The sequence below is a fragment of the Clinocottus analis genome, unplaced genomic scaffold (genome assembly GCF_023055335.1).
Source record: "Clinocottus analis isolate CAN_PGR_092001 unplaced genomic scaffold, fCliAna1.0.p SCAF_13, whole genome shotgun sequence".
Taxonomy (NCBI): domain Eukaryota; kingdom Metazoa; phylum Chordata; class Actinopteri; order Perciformes; family Cottidae; genus Clinocottus; species Clinocottus analis.
This window is the reverse complement of record NW_027175854.1, coordinates 6,596,107-6,616,510: the sequence shown is the minus strand read 5'-3', so window position 1 is coordinate 6,616,510 and position 20,404 is coordinate 6,596,107. Positions and strand designations below refer to the sequence as shown.

The 20,404-nt window shown below is 44.3% G+C and overlaps 1 protein-coding gene across 2 annotated transcripts in view; it reads left to right on the top strand.

Moving 5' to 3' along the window:
* The window catches only part of palm2akap2 (PALM2 and AKAP2 fusion), a 68,530-nt gene that overhangs the window by 13,807 nt on the left and 34,319 nt on the right, over nt 1–20,404 (top strand). For both annotated transcript variants that reach the window (XM_068573407.1, XM_068573406.1), the window contains exons 3-7: nt 5,189–5,269; nt 9,244–9,365; nt 17,986–18,100; nt 18,833–18,854; nt 19,799–19,909. In XM_068573407.1, the coding sequence (XP_068429508.1) occupies nt 5,189–5,269; nt 9,244–9,365; nt 17,986–18,100; nt 18,833–18,854; nt 19,799–19,909 (451 nt within the window). The remainder of the gene's footprint in view (nt 1–5,188; nt 5,270–9,243; nt 9,366–17,985; nt 18,101–18,832; nt 18,855–19,798; nt 19,910–20,404) is intronic.

Below are 20,404 nucleotides of genomic sequence, written 5' to 3'. Positions count from 1 at the left end.
GTCATTTCAGGCGGAGGGGGGGGGGGGGGTTGTCGAGTAACAGGGGGTCTGGGGCACGCCAGGCATTACATGCCGTCTAAAATTAGCAGCAGCTGTCTTGGACCTATTGGACATTCTGGCGTTTGTGTTTGTGTGTGCGTGTGTGCGTGTGTGCGTGCGTGCGTGTGTGTGCGTGTGTGTGTGAGAGTTGCATTAGGGCTCACAGAGACTTGAGACTGGAATGCAGCTCTAGTGGGCACTGCCGGTTTTGAAATTATTGTCGTGACATTTGAGCTGAATTTGATAGTAAACCATGCAGAGTGACACAACACAACACAGCAACAGCGAGGTTGGCACACAGCGAAGGGAAATTCTCCGCAGAGACACAGCCATGAATCAAACACAACACTATCGCCCCAACAACAGAAAGCGGAGGAATTGTTGGTGGACTCCTGCAGCAGACGACGGGAGGCATTGAAAGGTTTTGGCTTGTTGTGTTTGCGTACGTCCATGTGAATGGAGGGGCACACGCACGCTTGTGTCTCTCCTCCATATGAACATGGTGAGTATAGTCACCAGCTGCTGCTATCGCATGACAGCGGCATGCAAGACATTTCAGCCACGTGCTACGACTGCATTTATCGACACCACCATCGGCTAAAGAGTTGCCAGGTTAGCCCGTTTGGAAGCCACAAATTAGCATCGTCTGGGGAGGACGTCACATTCAGACGGTCACCGCTCAGGGCAAAGTGGACGCTTCGATTGATCCATTGATGCATTCACATTAATTGGCATCGGCTCATTCGTTCATACTATTATCCGAAAGGTCTTCCCAGCACGGTAAGTGCAGAATCAAACCCATGACCTTTAAACCACATGTCCATTTCAGTCTCTGTTCTTGAGTGTTCAGACATGGCTGCCCGCTAGATGGAAGACGATCTCCTCAGTGAGATGTCTCCGCTGGGTGTGTTGGCATGGGCAGAATGTGACCCATCTGATCGGCAGCTCGCGCCCATTCCTAATCACAACGCCAGCACAACTTCTAATCCGACACAGTTGCATCACTGTTTTGTCACATTATAATCACGTCTGTGTGACCTCATGCCTCATGGCTGGGAAGCTTGTGTGCATCATTAATGGTGGATGCGGCTTTATACGCAGGTGTGTGTTTGCAATCAAGTGCCTGCTGGTACAAATTTACTTAATACACATTTGTTTTGCTAATTCCAAAAAGAGAAAATGGCATTTTATTGATGTGAAGAACGTATTTAACCTGTTTTACTCTACTTTAAATTTGGGACATGAATAAGAAGTACATCTTAGATTTTTGGACCTTCTGATCAAACTTTCCTTTAACTGATATTCTGTTGAATGTCCTTCTGTGTACGTCTCACGAAAACTGTGAATCCTCTTTAAGTCTGGAATTTGCTCAATGATTCATAGGTTGCATTCACACCAGTCCTGTCTGGATTGGCTTCTCTGTTTCCTGCTTTGTTCACTTTATTTCATTGTCCAGAAAGCGAGACCTTTTTCAAATCTTGGGGGCTGCTTGTATTCCGTGTGTTTATGCGACAATGATATTTGGAAATGTGAGTGTCAGTCCGCTTAACAAGAGTACCGTTGCACAATTTGTTAGGGCTGAAAACATTAAACAAAACAACAGCTTGTGTTTAGAAACGGACATCGGATCATTTCTGGTGTGGACACCAACGAAGAAGAGTGCGAGAACACCAGTTTACAGGAACTGTAACCAAATACTTGGAGGCTTGACCCGCTTTCTCCACTCCGAAAATGTTTAACCTTTTAGGATGGAAGGTTACTAAATTCCACGAAGCCCATGTAACTTTTCATTGGCTTCTGAAGCTAAAAAAAAAACATGACAGTAAAAATCTCCAATAAGGCTTAGCCATTTTAAATATAGAACACATAATTGTATATTAGTGTCTAACTGGTTGTAAGGTGTCCACAATACTGGGATGTCCTCTTTATGAGAGGTAAGCAGCAAGCCAAGTGGGGCCAAACTCGCAGTGAGTCAGAGTGTGGGAAGTCGTGAGTGTGTCGCCAAGAATGCCAACATATTTTCCAGAGTAGGACGGCTTGTTCTCCGGCGCCAAATACAGTGAAGAGAGCCTCCTCCTCCTCCTCGTGCCAATTCAACTGCACAAGGCTTTCATCTTTCAATTAACTCGTCAGTTTTAGTCAAAAACACTTCTTTTTTTTTACCCTGTTCTCGCAGACAGTGAAGATCCCTCCCGACAATTAATGTCTGTTATGATTGAGATGTGATAGCTGGACTCGGGAACGGATCCAACAACTTTTTCAGAGGAACTCTCTGACCCCAGGGAGCTGAAGAGTCCTCCACAGTGAAAAAAACTAAACACTATATTATTAGAAATATATTTGTAATATATATTTTCTACAGATAAAGTATCATGTGGAAGCTATATTGTGAAGACATTGTTATATATTATATTTAGATTTTCAACAGCACTCAACAAGCAGTAAAGTACTGTACGAGTAAGCAGGGCCTTAACCTCTGACTCTACATTCTGGGATGTTTTATTTAAGCTAGACCACGGTGGGTTCTCTTTTGAAGCATAACTGTATTGCAGTTTTGTGTTTTCCATACTGTGTTGCAAGATTATGTTGCATTGCGCTGCATAGAGCCTGTGTCAGCTTTTTTTTTTTTTAACCTCCTTTTGTTTTGTGGTTTTTCCACATCCCAAAGCACCCGCGCTGCTTTGCCTCATGTAATGAATGAAGAGTCTGTATTTATCTGCCGCAGAGCTATTGTCAACTTAAAAGTCCTGCGCTGTACAGCAACCGCCGAAAATAACTATTTTCTTTTTTGATACAATACTTTGTTTTATGCAGGGCTTGCCCATTCTACAAAATCCGCCTGCCGTACCAGTTGACTTTGAGAATACCGTGTCTACACTATCTGTGTGTACATATCCGTGACTGTATTTGCTTGTGTGTGTTTTCTCTGGATGTGTATTTGCATGTGCGTGCGTGTGTGTGTGTGTGTGTGTGTGTTTTGCCCCATTCCTCGACCACATGTCCTTTACAGTCCTTGACATCTGGGGACCATACCCCTGCACGGGCTCTCATACTGCCATGGGAATGCTGCTGCTGTGTGTGTGTGTGTGTGTGTGTGTGTGTCTGTGTGTGTCTGTCTGTCGGAGAGAGAGAGAGAGAGAGAGAGAGAGAGATGACCTCAGGTTTTCTACAGATGTTTTCACAGCCTTTGTGCAGCTTTGTGATGTCTTCTCCCAACTGGTCTGTTTTTCCTGATTTATTTTATTTTATTTTATAAAAGATTGGATCTGTTTGACCTCTTTGACTCCACCACTCTTTGCTGTAGACCCCTTGTTATCTTCCTTGGGGGGGGATAGCAGGTCAGAAGTATATGCCACATATACGATTGATGATGGTGTACATCATATGAAAACTGAGACTAATTTGAGATGCAGGTGTCAAGCTCTTCTAGTCATAAATCTGGCATCAGCATGGTGTTTCGTTCAGGCCCCTCATCAAAAGTTGAGGTTGTTCAGGCGCTTAGAACATTATGGAATTATATGATGGCCAAAAAAAGGTCTCATATTTTTAAGACATTTTGGTGTTTCGACCAATTTTTACACAGATGTGGTGCAAAGAGATAACAAGTAGTGGTCTCTCAATAATTGATGCCTTTTATCCTGATCTTCCACTTTCAAGGTTTGTTTAAGTTTCAGCAACTACAGCAACAAGGTTACAGGGAAATATTGTGTGTACTGCTGTATTACTGTCGGTGGGGGAAGGGATGCAAAGAGCAGACGGACGGTGTCAAAGTCAGATGCTTGCTATGACCCCAACCTTCAACCCAACCTCATCCATAAGCTATACTTTGCCAGCGTCATAACAATGTCACGCGATTACATTTGCTTCTGACAGGCATCAGTCATTATTCATACAACAGGATGATGAAGATGTGGAGAAAATGCATCAGTCCCGGCGTTTCAAAGTAACATAAATGATAAGATTCTCCTGTTTTCTGATCCATCAATAACTACTCCGTTCTGTTTTATGTTTCTACGATGACGTTCTGGTCAGCTCTGGCTTTTCTGCTTTGTTATTATATACACTCCGTTTTTCATCACTCCGTTTTGAGAGGTGGTCTAAAGTTTATACACATTTTGAGGTTTTCCCCTCAGAGCTAAATTTATCCAACAGGAAATGTCCCAGAAAAAGAGAGAGAAACACACACACACACACACACACACACACACACACACACACACACACACACACACACACACACACACACACACACACACACACACACACAGTATCCCATGCCCTCTAACCCCAAATAGAGCTGTCCTGGGATCTGCGTTGTTTATATTCCCATGCATTTTCCTCAAAGTATATTCGAAGATAGTGACTCCACATTGCTTCTGTCTGTTGAAAATTGTATTTATTTATGGGTTTTTTTTCAGTTTCAAACCTCCCACTCACCGTGCTCCCTACAGCCCGGCCTCCAAACATCAGCCTCATTCATCCACATGAAGTAGAGGATTGTTCGCCCCACCCCAAGTTCAATCTCAACGTCATTTAGAGGCTTCAAGGCCTAATCCCTCCTCTTTGGATAGCCTGTCCCGTTGACCCCTCGCAGTCCTCAATAAGCCCTGACCTCTAATACTTCATTTTCCTCCCCATCTTGGAGTACAGATGAAGTGACTGTAAGGAGGATAATTGTTGTTAATTATATATCCTTTCAGAAACATATCCTGGAAGTGAAATCCCAGTTTTAGTTTATGTTAATTTCTCGTTTGCTGTTCTGTTGAAACCACAAACAATTGGAAGTCTCTTCTGAAACTTTGCCCACCCAGTAGACTAAACAAGACCGTATCAGTTTAAATTGAGTTAGGCAGAACGTATTGTCGGAGAGGCCATTAAGTCTCTGCTCACCTTGTAAATTGAATGTATGAAAATCCTAATTGGCCCGAGGGGACGTTGTCTCGCCGATCAGGAGCATTAACATTAAAACACTCAACCAATACACCAGCGTGCATTAGGGAACCATCATGCTCAACTTCTTCAACTGTGTTTTCTTTTGTTGTTTTTTCACTGCCCGCTCATGAAATACAAATACGTTTTTTCTTTTTATACTGACAATATAAATCTGACGTTTACTGATAGATAATTGGATTTTCCTTTTGCCTGTTAGGAGAAGCGAAAACGGCAAGCTGAGATTGAAGACAGAAGAAGCCAGCTTGATGACCTGGTGCTACAACTCCAGCATCTCAAGGTTTGTGTGCATGCGTGTGTGCGTGCGCGTTTGAATTACAGAATTATGAAAAGGTTATGGTAAAGACTGCATGTTATGATGACCAGGAGGATTTAGGAGATTAAGTATTTAGTTTATGGTTACATTTGGAATTAGCACAATGACGGTAAACAACTACAGAGAAAGTCCCAGCATACGTAAAACATGAGGCTTAAATCACAGCAAGTCCTGCTTCGCTCCATTATCGAGATGCGAAGATTACATTAAAAAGAAGCAGCGAAGACCCATTCCGCCACGATGAGGTAATGGACATTGTCTGAATTCATTGTCTGAATATGTGATGACATATTTACTGCTGAACTTTGCTTAAGTCTGGGCTACTGTATGTGGGAGACAAGAGACGAAGCCTTGTCTCAGACTTGATGTTCAGTTAGTTTTAAGGTCAAATCTTGAGTTCAGGGTGAGATGTGAATGAGGTGATGAAGAGAATTCATGCGAGGGTTAACTAGAATGAGTCAATGATGTTGCTCACAGAAACGCTTTACAAGTGTGTGTGTGTGAGGCCGTCTTTTATCTCCCCTTATCCAATCAATCCCTCTATTTTTTTCGAATGATAGTTCTTGCCTTGACCTGAAATGTCATCAAGAGTTAAAGAGACAGAGTGCGCTCTAAAAGATGTATCGTGTGCCTTCCTTTTTTTTTACAGTTTTGCTCCATTCCTGCGTGCATGTGTGTTTGATTACCTGTGTGCAGGGTGAAATGTGGAAGTCAGTTTCTGGCTAACAGGTAACGAGTCCATTCCATCGAAGCGTCCAAATCTCAGTGCTCCTGCTGTGTGTGGGAGAGTTTCGTTTGGCCAAGCAGGGCAGGCTTAGATGTTTTCTCTTCTTTTTTTCCCCCAGAAAAACACTTAAATCCAAACGCACATAAACATATCCCCGTAATAATTACTGCCAGCCGCTACCGGTGAGCCAAGATTGTGTTTGGAGTAAACATTGATTTGACGTTCAAATCGTCGGTGAGTGCGTAAACGGAGACACTGCTGACGGATTGTGAGTTTGAAAAACAGCTTACAGACATCAGTAATTTATGTGCAGTGCTTGAACCTTTCAAACCAGTGACAAATTAGTCCCTTGACCTCTCGCTGAATCTACGAAAAGCACATGACCTGTCCTGTCAGGAGGAGACACACCAGATATAGGCATCCATACGTTCTAATATTGTCGTCTTCTGCTCATGAAGTTTATGAACTTTTAGAAGGCACACATGAGTAAATGTGAGTTGCACTTGTTTGTTGCAGGCTAAGGGGAAACTGTGCAGGGCGGGTTGGAAAACAGCTGTGGGTACCCCCTTCTACTACAAATATATATGGTGGCCCGCTTTAATATTTCCAATAAAAATACATTCCATTCTCTAATTAGAGTCTTTAAACACACTTGGCGTGAATGAGTCCTATATTAAATAAGTTTGATTCCCACATGCCGGTGTTTTCCAGCATTTAACACCCACTGATGGAATTATCGACAGGAGAGAAACAATGATTAAAGCCATGCATGAGGGTTAAGCCGTAGTACCCGGGTTTGATCACAGTCTTTAGTCCAGATTTATACAGTATGGGCGCAGCTGGAAAACATACAATTAAACTACTCAGCCGTACTCGTCAGGTTAGTGTAACTGACCCAGACCTGTCTGGATTGATACTTATGACTTTGACTTGTTCAAGCTGGTCCAAGAGGCTTTTTAAATAGTTTAGTAGAAGGATCTTCCCAACACATAAAGGAACACTTTAAAAAATGAACTCATTTGGAGATTCATGGTTTTCACTGGACAGGAAAGGGAAGAAGAAATTGTCAGACAAATGTAGTGGAGTAAATTCTACAATATTTACCTCCAAAATGAAGTGGAAGTTAAAATTAGCATAAGATAAAAAAAAACATTGGGTACATTGCACAACCCTCCTGGGGAAGTCAAGATAAAGTCATTACAAGCTGCATTTTCATAACTGATAATAATTCAACCAATATCCAGAAAAAAAGCTTTTCCGTTCGCTGTTTTAAAAGCCTAATGCTTTTATTAGTAAGCTGGCACTGGGGAGATGACAGGAAGTGAGGGGAGAGCGACGGGGAAAGATGCACCACAGTTCACGGTTCCTGCCCTCCAGGCCACGAGAATGCCTCACTTGGCTCGGCGTCCTGGTCGTCTCCTATCGATTCCCTTTGTACTTGCCGTGCTCCCTGGAGAAAAATTCAAAGTAACACACGCCATATAACCCAAACATGTTCGTGCATTGAGCTATCACTTGCTGAGCTAAACAGGGAGGGCAGGCCCCTACGGAGTCTAGTTTGCATCCATACGACACCAACCGGCTTGAACTCCAGATGTAATCAGCATCTGGTCACACAGTCCCATTTAATGGCCATTACCTCTGAGTGCCACGCTGCCAGGCAGCGTGAAGCAGGCTTTGTAGTCGTCTCTCCAGAGACGTGGTGGCCTGGGAGAGGAAATGGAGACTGGAGCCCCAGAGATTTGATAAGAACTTCTTGGCTACAGGAGTCAAGCCTTCCAGAATGGAGGCGTTGATCTGAGCCCAGCACCATGTAAACAACGTGATGGTTTCAGAGTAAAGTTATACCCAGCGCTTTCCATTGGAGCACGGTCCCCTCCGTTTATGTTTGATTCTCTCTGTAGCAGATATGCATTTTAGCGGCTTGATGCTAACTGTTCAAAATTGGTTATTTCGCTATCTGATGAATGGCACTCGGTGCACCCCCCCTAAAGCTTCCCTTTAAAGAGATTCCAGCCCAGAGTAGTTATGTGTTACAGTTCAACAGGAAATGGAAAGTATATTAAACAGCGTGAGAGTGAGAGAGCAGAGAGCAGGCTGGTTCTCAGAGGAGACAACTGGTAAATTATTCAACACAATTTTATTCAACACCGTTTTGACTTCTTAAATAGTCCAAAAATCCTCAATGTACATGTGAATATGCTTCTTTGTGCTTTATTGTAATAAAATGATCAAATTCCAGAGACGGGTCAGAGGTCAAGGTCAGCTACAGGCCAACGTTCTCCTTGGTTGAAGAATGTTTTCCAAACCCCACATGCAGAAAAAGAAAAAGCACGTCCATTCAGGCCAGTGAGTCTCTTTCAAAAATGTTCTTGACTGACAACACAAAACTAGTAATGAACAAGATCTCTGTGAGGTTCGCTTGGCTGTGTAGGTGTGTAGCAGCCACACTCAAACAAACAAACACGCAAACAAACGGCCAAGCTTCCACATTCTGACAGCAGGTGCTGAATTGCTTTGGAATCATTTCCGTGGTGTGTGTCGGTGTGTGTGCACGTACTGCTAATTGTCAGCTCTAAAGGCCTCGAGCCAAGCCGACAGTTTGACAGCAAACAGGCAAAGGTGAAGCTAAGTGTTCCCGCTCAGCTCTGTTGTGGTAACAAAACAGAGCTCCAGACAGAGACGAGACATTAGATACATAAACACGCTGCTCTGGCGTTCATCTTTAAGACATTAGAGACAAACACTAAACCCCGTGTGATGAGACGACTGCGGCTTTCACCTCTGCGTTTAATGCACCGCGATGCCGACAAATACATCAGTCTATTTAACAAGAAACTGTAGTTCTCTTGGTCCGATGCCGAGCGTTCATCAAGGAGTGTTTTCCTGTGAAAAACAGCTGAGTTTAGAGTTTATTTGTTGTTATGTGAGAACTGTGTGCATGTGTGGGACTGCGTGTTTGTCTCTTTATTCGTCGTAGCTGTGCTTGGCAGTCATCTCACAAATTAACTTCCTTAATGGCTGTTAATAATGTCACAACCAGGCTGGGGAAGAAGTGCTATTTGGAGAGCGTTGTGGTGTTGCTATAGATCCGTATCAGCAACTGTCAGTGTAACGGTCACAGTCACTGTCCAGCTGAAGGAGGAGGACCTCCGACATGGCCGCTCTGGTATATATAACATCACGTAACGTGTCTTTGTTCCCTCCACAGTCCAAAGCCACGCGTGAGCGATGGCTGCTCCAGGGAATCGGAGTGGAGAAAGAGGAGGTGCGGCGGAAACAGCTGGAGCAGGATGAAGAACAAGGGAAGAAGCTGGAAGACATAATACATAGGTACACTAACGGAAACCACAGTGACACTTGTTCTGGGCTGAGAATGAGATTTCTGGCATTGCAGATCTGGTCTGACGGACACATCTGTTTTTGTTACGGCACATCTGCTTCTCCCTCTGGCAATATGTAGTCTTGTCAGTGTTATAGTTAACACCTGGCACAGTTGTTTTTTACATCAAATCCACACAGTCCAAATTGGAAATACTAAAATAATATATCAATACATCAATAACACACAGCGTGCACCGCATTTTCTGCTACAAATGACAGAAGAGAGCTTCATTGCTATATCAAACACAGGGGACGTGAACAATAGCTTAAATTACATTGGCCACGTTTGAAGCGTCAAACCAAACTCCCTGTATATATGTAGAGCTCTAATTTAGTGAGACGAGGTGTGGGATGATTCTGCGGGACAGCTCTCAAATCTAGCAGTTCTGTAGCATTAGAGCGAAATCTACGTTTTCCTCGTGCACCGGCGCGAAAACCAACAACGAGAGCTGCCGTACGCATACTCGTCGTCTCTAAAAACAGACGCAACCAGAGTTGACAAGGAAAGAATACAGAGAAGGAAAAGGGAAAGAAAGATACGAGTGAAAGCAGGGCGTTATTGCCAGAGGAAGACAGGGGATATTGAGAATGTTGGAAAAGAGTGATGCGATTCCGTGGGCACATCCTGCGTTTGTGTCTCTAGGAGGAGCTTCCTGATTCCCATCAAGCATTGCTGCGTTTAAGTCGTTTCTCGTTCCCTAATGAACTTGGGGCATGAGATCATCGTCGCTCTGAAAAACTGACCCAGCCAGCTCTCGCTGTCCTTGCTTTTTGTACTCGGCTGTGTTCTCCATTTGCTGCGTGTGACATGTGGGGAGGGCAGCACTTTGTCATCTTTGAGAGAGGACAAGCATTTTGAGGGGTTTGGTATTTTTGAAACGACTTTTAGGAGCCGGCCACAAGCAGTACGAGGAAGAAAGAAAATTAATTAGATTCATTCCAAAGTGATGACTAGGCACTGAGGTCTCATGTGAAATTAAATGTAAGCCCCTTACCGGCACTTTTTCTGGTGGACTGGTGGCTATTTGTCGAGCATAGTTTCCTTTGGGCTGAAGACCGCACTATTTCTGACATTTAATGAACAGTATTTCTGTTTATTTGCATATCGGCACGTATTCATGTGCTGACTTGGCGTAATAGTGTATGCACGGGCAAGAGCGCCTTTCAGAAGCTCATGATATTCCTGAGAAATTAAAAATGAAGAGGAAAAGCCATCATTCCCTTGTGTGTGTTTGGCAAGACAACTAGCAAGAGCACAGCCTAGAGCAGCGCACACTGTTGGCCCCACGCAGAAAAAGAGTGGAGGAAAATGTGACACAGAGTATCATCGGTTTCAAGCAGAAGGAGCCGAGTCAATCAGCCAGCACCCAATGCAGATTCATTATTTCATACTTTATACATTCAAGCAATGGAGATCAAAAGCTCCCTGGGTAAAATTAGTCTCGTGGAGAGGCTCGGGGGTCAATTTGGCATCCGGCTCACGCTCAAACTCCTCAGCTATCAAATCTCAAGATGAGAGAGTCTCTGCCAGCCAGAGCAGCTACTGTAGCTTATCACCCGCTCTGGAAAATAATATCAACACCATACGTGGCCAACGAACACCGGGAGAGCATTGGCCCTGCCGTTAAGAGGGCGGCAGTGAATGGTCAAAGAGGGAGCATTGTGGCCCAAAGTACAGTTGTGATTGTGGGGCTGCTTCGAGTGAATCACTTCATTCAGCGGCGGCTGAATAGACTTGCTGTCTGGTGGTCTTTTTCAAAGGGGCAATATGGTAGTTTGTGGTTTTGATTACTTACAAAAGCAATTAAATCCACAAAGATGAATGCATTGCGACGCCATCATGTGTTTTTTTTAGTGTGGTTTCCCTTCTTTATTTTTTTTAAAGAGCGAACAGAGAGTCGCCAAATTCTGCTTTTCCCCATTTAGAGACAGGCAGCAGAAAACCAAGTCAAGTCAAACTAAAAAGTAAAAGTAGAAGTATACCACATAAAACTAAAGCTCCAAGATGCACAACCACGAAACCATCCATCATTGACTAGCAAATGCCTCAGTCTCCCCGTGTGTGTGTGTGTGTGTGTGTGTGTGTCTGTGTTCTGGTTCATACTCTCAACAGACCCAAAGTTTAGCAATGATCCGTTAACCTTGCCTTTTTCCTGCTTGTATATACATCATGCAACGCAGCGGAAGCCGATCTCCGGCAATTGCCATTGTAGACCAGGGTCTCAGATGTGTCCTGAAAATTGCTTTAAGTGGAGCTCAGCTGTCTGGGATTAAATTCTCAAGGCTTTCAGGGAACGGTCTTCTCCAGTGGGCGACACAAAGTCACAGAGCCCACGTGTGGGAGCCTAAGGAGTGTCTTCAGTCACACAAATATTAAACCCTGAAACCTTTGGACAAAACAGTTTTGCACAAAATAACCTTAAAACGCCAATTTGAGGATGTAAAATTGTGTAAATGAAAAGACTAAAGAATGTTATTCTTTGAGGTGTGTCTTGTTGGGAAGGCGGTTGATATTTCTGTTGCGATGTTTTGAACAGGAAGACACTGATAGACAGCTCACGCCTGTGTGTGTGTGTGTGTGTGTGTGTGTGTGTGTGTGTGTGTGTATTTCAAGCAGAGGGTGTGCCGTCTATATTTACACTCTGTGGGACACCATCCCAGAATATCCCACAACCAAGGCAACCAGATACTTTCCAATACTGATAGGGGCAGTGGTGGTTAGACAGGACGAATATGGACACATTATCTGTATGTGTGTGTGTGTGTGTGTGTGTGTGTGTGTGTGTGTGTGTGTGTGTGTGTGTGTGTGTGTGTGTGAGATATTATGATTCATGCTTCACCATCAGATGCGGTCTTCTGTGTGGGTTCTGTTCAATACTAAAGATCAAAACTTTTCTTTGTCATATAGCGTCCTTGCTTAAAGATTAATAACCGAGGCTTGAAACCATAATCACATGTAAACGTGGATTCCTAGTAAAAGAAACTCCTTCACCCTCCACCTATAAACACTTCTGAAACAGATTCCTCTGTCTTGTGACTAAAAGCACAGAAGCCTAGACGTCTTGTCCTTCCCAATTTTATGGCTGCTAGACTAATAACACATGCGCTGGTGGACATTTTAATGACTGAAAGGGACAAAGACGAGGCGGCAGCTCTTTTATGCACTGGAGGAGGATACAAAAGGAAGTTTGAAAGAAAGAGGGGGAACATCTGTATCTGTCCATGGACAACAACCGCACTGAAAAGATGCACGACACAAAAAAGAAACAAGCATCCATTCAGATTATATGATCATGCAATCCTGAAAAACACCTAAAAAACACAGACAACAGCAGTGTCTTTGTGTGGAGTTTTTTTTTTGTTGTTTTTTTTACAGTAACTGCTGCCTGCTGTTGACTTTAAACTGGAAATCGCATAAAATGACGGAGAAAAAGGAGAGAACAGTGCAATCTTTTAACTTTTCTTCTACATATACCTAAGGCCATCAAACCCTTGGAGCACAAAGTAGTAATTTCTCTCTCCGTTGTAACCCAACTTCAGGCCTCTCACAAAAAGCGATGAAGAAATAGCAGCCATTGTGTGCAGGCACTCTTACTTCTGACCTCGCAGAGCCCGGAGAGCAAACGGCCATCAAGAGACTGAATGAGAGAGCGTGGCGGCAGCAGCAGCGGTAGTTTTACAGACGTCCCTATCATTACATGGACAAGCGACGTAAACAGAGAGAGGAAGAAGCAAAATGAGCTGCAAAAAATGTGGCACTGACCTGACCCGTACCCACACCGAGCTACTTTTGGATTATTGCTCGTCTCGTGTTAAGCGAAGACGACTCCGTGCAGATGTAGCCGTCATTGTATGGGAGCGGGGTGGGTTTTTTTTTGACACAGCATGCTCTTTGCCGCAGCCACAGGTCAACTTCTGAGAGGAGCCGTTAGGAGCCATGTTGTTTCCTAGTTTTTCAGAAAATGTGGGATCATTTCAGACGTTCAAGTTTGGATTTGAGGGGAATTCAATTCGGTGTTGCACCAAACAAAAAAAGAGAAGTCCGCTGCAACTTTGCATTCCTGTTTATCCAGACAATTAATCGTAATTCCCCTGCTTAATGCTGCTGCTGCATTGACCTTTGTTGTGGTGGAGATCGATAGACTTCCATCTAATCAATCGGTTCCCAGATGAGAGAACCTCTGCTCTAAACTGTTAGTTTGTAGAGAAGGATGCATGAGGTCCAGCATGCACTGTGGCAACAGCAAGCTATACTTATTGCAACAAACTCGTTGAAGTGCCCTGTATCGTGTTACATAATGTTCTAAGAATACGTGTATTTTTCTTCACAGTGGCAGTATGAGAGCACATGGTTTTTTTATCTGACCAAGGAGAAAGAAAAAAAATGGTGCGGCAGTTTTCACTTCTGAGCTTATCAACCGTTTTAGCTCCAGCCGAAAGTAACTACAGTGCAAACAAAGTGAAGACACGCAAATTGTACCTGGAAAAAAAAGGACTTCAGAGTACACACCACACCAAATGAGGCGTAGGACACACCGAGACACCATGACAAGAAGGACTTGAGTTGAAGAGCACAAGATGTCTGCTGCAGATAACATCCGATCCAACACAGCCTCCTTGTTTCTTTTTTAGCTCTAAGCTATCAACGTGTTTACAACTGATGACTGATGTGGTAATGTCGTTTTGTTGGGCTAAACTTGCCATGTAAAACAGACACTTTCGTAAGGCAAATAATGGAGTTGCATCAGTGTTGATTTTTTTGTTGTTCAGCTTCAAGAACTAGTGAAAAATGAACGCCATCAGAGGATGCATTTCTTATATTTTGCACCCTCATGCTGTGAAAGAGGTAATTGATGAACTGCCATAGGGCAGTCCATCAATTACCTTCATGGACTGCTTAGAAAATCTCTGGCTCCTTGACTCTGCCAACTGATCTCTCCCTCAGCCAATCGGATGTGTTCATCACCCAAGCGGCTTCGCGTCTTGAAAGTGCACAAGCAAAACTCCAGAAGAGCTGTACCTAGAAAGCTCCTATCACACACACACACACACACACACACACAGTATCATGTATTAAAAACACAATGTGGTCAGACTTCCTCTCTTGTTCTGTCTCTGGGCACGCACGTGCACACACGCATGTACACACACACACGCACGTACACACACATAAAAACAGATGTCTGCTTTTCCTCTTTCTGTATGATGTGGAAAGTGGTTGCTCCCCCCCCCCCCCCTCCCCTCCTCCCGCCCCTCGGGCGTATCCATGGGAACAGGCCTGCGGTGGGACGGTGACGTCACTGGTCTCTTTCTGGATTGCCACACAGAAGATAGTAAAGGCCACAAGTGTAAGGAGAGGAAGTGGAGGATGGACAATGTGAGGTCATGGCCCCGAAACTCTCTCGCTCACACACATAAAACATAACCCATCCTGCAATATAGAAAATCTGAGACATTTCAGGTTGATTAGGTGTTTTATACACACAGCGGTTAATACTGTATTGTATTTAATTATGTCACAAAGTACTTACTGCATGCTCTGATAAAGGTGCTGGACTATGTAAGGAATTAAAGCAAGTATAGACAGAGAGGTGACGTCTAGTGACAGGTTGGGCAGCGAGTAGTGTGTTGTCCCTCCAGAAAGATTCCACTCCTAATAGGGAGCATTGGCATATGTATGTTGTAGGAAAGGGTAAGAAACAAGCCATCAATCATGTGTAGGTCTTCTGCTTCCGGTTCCAGTCATGTTTAAGGTTTGATCACTAGAGGGCGCCAGACTCAAATCTGGGCAGTGCCAGTATGTTTCTCTTTGCCCTGCACATAAGATGAAGACCACTTGGTGGGTGTTGGCACATCCTTTCGACCTTCTCGCTCACCTACTCAATAGCTTCTGGAATGGAAAAACTCAGGTATCACCGACGCATTTTGCATCCCTGCAAAGGGTGTTTGACAGAATGTTTTTGCATCAGCTGTGACAGGTCGTGCTCACCGAGAGGATTTAGAGGAGATTTGAATGTGTATGTATGATCAGACGATTTATTCCAGCGTTATTACGAATGTCCCGTTAGTGAACATTGCTAAGGCCGCGCCTTCGCAATGCAGTACATGAAGTAGCAGTGATGTAACAGGATCAGAAACCTGCGTCCTCCTCCGGTCACATTCTTGCCCATTTTGGCATAACTTCATGCAGCTTACAGGATGCAGAAGTAAAATCCATTTCCCTCAATCCCCCAAGAAAGGGGGGTAAAGGAAATGAGAGGGGGGGCGGGGGGGCGGGGGGGCGGGGAAGAGCAGCCACATGAGAGGCAACGAGGTCCAGCATACGCCGCAAAGTGAAAAGATATGAGGGTGAAACAAGACGTGGGGCATTTTCCCACGGCGACCCGTTTTGTGTGTGACGGAAACTTTTCATGTTCACTTTCCAGCAGGGTGTTTTTTGTTGAGTTTTGTGATTGGCTTTCAAGATGGCGGCTTAGTTTGTCTTAATGAAGCTGGGAGACAATGTTTTGCTTAACCTCCATCCTATTCGCCAGGGCAACATGTGTCAAGTGGGATTAATCTGACCCCACCACCTGTATCTACATATATATATATATGAAGTATAATCAGAGTTATTTCAGTTCACGACAGCTCGGAGTGAGTTGAAGATGAATTAGCTTATCACAATAAGTAAAGAAAGGCGCCTCAGGATGTCATACTTTGAAAGGATAATAAAAACTATTGAACAGTATATAAATATATATGTCAAGTGGTCTATTTACATGATCTGCGTCATATTGCGGTGTCCTTGCAATTTGAGTCCAACGTCGGGCCATTGTTTGAAATTCCAGCAAGGCTAGAGTTGACCGTATGTCCAGTCCTGCATTACTGTATTTATGAATAATTACTGTTCCACTCCTGTCATGACTCCTACAGGCCACGAAATACACTTGGATATTAAATTGGAGAAAATACTTTGAAGTTAAACAAGAATAGAGGAGAGCGCTGACAGTAGTTGTATCATGTAGTCACGGTTCAAACAAACTTCCACCTTCACACTACGATCCTCATACAAACAATAATTGTTTCATCATTCAGTCATCAGGGATTTTGGGTACAAAAAGGCTGAAATGCAAATATTGTTGACTGGAGACGTTTCTACATTACTTGGTACTGGTTTATAACCCCAAAGATAGCGGACAGTACAGTAGAGAAGCTGGCTCTCTTCAGAATTGACCGCAGTGTTAAATTAGCTTCCGTGCATGTTGCTATATTTGTTTTTACGTTCTTGCTGATTATTCTGATCCAGACAATGGCTCGAGGGCACAGTTATACGGGGCCAATTCCACGATAAGAAATCTGCTCTCCTTTTGTTCAGTCCTCCGATGCGAACTCGATGTCATCATTCAAAGTGGTGTGCGTGATAACATTCAGCGAGGACAAATGCCAGATTGGTGCGACAGATGCAGCCAACAAAAGCTTTTTTTCCGTACCGCAGAGCAACCCAACACACCACAGCTTCGGCCGTGTGCAGGCGCACTGCTCTACTGCACCCAGGCATCTCGTACAAAGGAGATCTTATAGAATTACAGCCATCAGAGCTTTGAAAGCCGGTATATCTAGTGCAAGCGCACAGTCTTCGGGTAGCATTCAAACCGCACACGGCTGAAAATGAACTAGAGTAGGAACACTGGCAGATGGTGAAAGTGCAGACTGTGTGTCTTTGCTTAGTTAAGCCTCAGCGATCGGCGCCAAGATGCCAGAAAAATAAACATTACACACACATTCTTTGATTTTCTTAGTACCAACAGATCGAAAAAATATCCCCTCCCCATGTTCCCTGTTGATATTTAGAAAACTCAACACAGTTGACCTTGGCCCAGTCCCGCTGACAGCCTACACATTTGTGTTCCTCCGAGATGCTTCAGATTTACGGCCTCTCCAATGGTCCAGTCATGAATGAGGCTTATGGTTTCCGAGTTACGGTGGGAAGATTGACTGTTTGCAGCCTTGTTATGAACCCTTAATATCTTTATATCTCACACATGCCCACAGACACACTGACGCACAAAATTCCTCTTGTCCCCGAGGAGTGCAACCTGAAGTATTGTGAGTGCTGGCAGTGAGCGAGGAAGCAACCCCCGGTCCTCCTCCCTGACTGCTTCCTAGTATTGTTGCTACATCCATGTCTTAAATGTCCACGCGAGCGTGCATTCGTGTGTGTGTGGGTGTGTGTGTGTGTGTGTGTGTGTGTGTGCAAGTCTGCTTTAAGTGCAGTTTTAGGAATGGTACTGATCCGGAAAAGAACCATGCAAACTGGTTGGATGGACATACCTAGGACTTATTGTATCTTTCTTACTGGTGCAAAATTGAGCCGACTGATCAAAATCAAGATGTAGGTGATTACTAAGCCTCTGAAAGACCAACACCATGACACATTTTAACCAGACGCTATTGTGAACAACCGCACACATCCTACAGTGAAGGAGAAATATATTATTATTGGGAAGCAATCTATGTCCTCTTGTACAAATCTTTACTTGACTTCAAGAACATGGCAACTAACTCCTGTATGACTTTGTGCTTGCAGGCTGGAGTTTGAAATCAGCACTCTGGAGGATGAGGAGTCTCAGATATCCGCCAAAGAGCAGGTTCTACGGGAGCGTCTGAAAGAGACGGAGCGCTCGATAGAAGACCTGCAGAAGGTGTGAAGAACATGGACCTTTGAGAACCTTTTGTAAACTTTTTGGGTGCTTTTACAGCTAGAAATTGGTGGCTTTTGGGGAGGGGACGTAATACTAAAATCCTTCTGCTCTAACTTGTGGAGGCATGGACTGGCGTCTGCGTTGTGGAGACACCAGTCCATCCCTCCCTTTGGGAGTTTTTCAACTCTTGTCATCAGTTTCTTGTTTGATTTCAGTTTCGTTTTTTTGTTAGAGCAAATAAAAAGCAGTGAAAATGGCATGGGTGGGTTTATAGACCTGGCTGCTAATTAAAAGCACAAGCGAGCTATAAAAGAGATGAAAGAATGAATGTTGTGTTTACAAAACAGAGCAGTTACTCTATAATTGCATTGTAAAACACTGATAACTTGGCACTCGACCTGATGCAATTGTTGAAGAGGGCAGCGCTGAAGAAGTGGGCTCGCTGGCATTTGCTTTTCAAACCGAGCTGGTTGTTTTTGAAGTGTGGTGAATACTGTATCAATCTAGCATTTATTATCTAAAATCCTTGAGCAAATATGATTGTATGAGGGTGGAAAACAAGAAAAGACAATTCATGTTGGCTCTTGAATGCTCTGAAAGCAGAAGTATTATGTCATTATTTAATAGTTTTTGTTACATCAAGCCTTTAATCATGAGTATTTTTCATAAACTATACCCCGAAAAAAATATCCCTCTGCTATGGCTCATATGGAACTTCTGTCTGTCTTTCAGAGTCTGATGACCCATGATAGAGGTATGACACACACATACACCAAACACACACAATGAAAACGCACGAACACACCTCTTTAGGACGATGACCTCCGCTGAGTTATTGTTGTTTCCGAGCAGTGGGGTCCCTCTCTTTCTATTTCTATGTCTGTGTGTGTGTCTGTGTGTGTGTGTGTGTGTGCGGGGGAATAATAGTCTCGCTGAGGCAGGAGGGATGCAGGCCAGAGCGCGCTCCTGAACGTCCAAATACACACTCAGCCATACCCGCGGACTCTCCCATAGAAATACATATACCTGCACACCAACACACACATGCACCAAAAAAGGCCAAATACATACACACACAGAACACGGCTCAGCGAGACTATAGAAGCACGCGCACACACACACACACACACACACTCTCTCTCTCAAACACACACACACACACACACACACACACACACACACACACACACAAGGCCATGACTCTGCAGCCTGCAGTCGCTGGCTTTATCCCTCCTATTCAGCCCTGTAAAGCCCCTAAAGCTTTGTCCCTGCAATCACATACACACACACACACACACACACACACACGCACACACACACACACACAGACACGCACACACACGTACACACACAAACACACGCTTCTGCTGCATAAGCACTGAACCTCAGGGGTGCTAGAGTTGCCGTGGACACAGAAACAGAGAGATGCAGAGAGTTAGATGTGTGTGTGTGTGTGTGTGTGTGTGTGTGTGTGTGTGTGTGGAATAGGGACGGGCAGGGTCACTCAAGAGGGTGTGGTTAGTTTCCCCAATAGGGGGCTGGGCTGTATGTACGTACGTGTTGCGCGTGTGTGTGTGTGTGTGTTTGTGTCGGGGTGTGGTTACACATCACTGAGGTGTGTGTTTGTGGCTCTCCCTCACGGCCTCTAACGTCCCCCTGATCATGTGTCATTTCCCCCCCGTTGCTCCCGCTCACTAGCTGCCACCGGCTGCATGTCCGGCCCGCTCTCGGACTGCACGGACCCCGATCCTGACCGCGTCGTCCTGGCCACGCAGCCCAGGACTGGCCCACCTGCCATACCAAGACCTGGTAAGATAGAGGGCGGGAAGACTAGAGAAGAGAGAGAGAGAGAGGGAGAGAGGGAGGGACGGAGGAAGGGAGGGAGGACGGGAAGATTTTGGGACGCAGCCAAGTTGGATTATAACCAGGACAAACTCACACGCACATGGAGGGTGGACGGGTCGCACGGTCCTACAAATTGCGTCAAATCTCATGCGGACTTTTAACGTAAAGGATATGCAGCCGACACAGTCATGAGCTCATAACGACACACACTTAATCAGTGTGTGTGTCCACATACTGTATATACTGAAAAGCACATGAGGCTCTAGATCAATATTTGATTTGACTTTGGAGAATGTGTGCTGTCTCCATGTTGGTACCATAATAACTTTATATATTTGGATACCACTCAGACTGTAGAATCAAATATAATAATGTATTTACATTACTTTTAGTCTCCGTGTTAGTTTTAGTATATTTTTTTAGTTGACTTTGACTAGTTTTTAGTACTACTTTGCTACC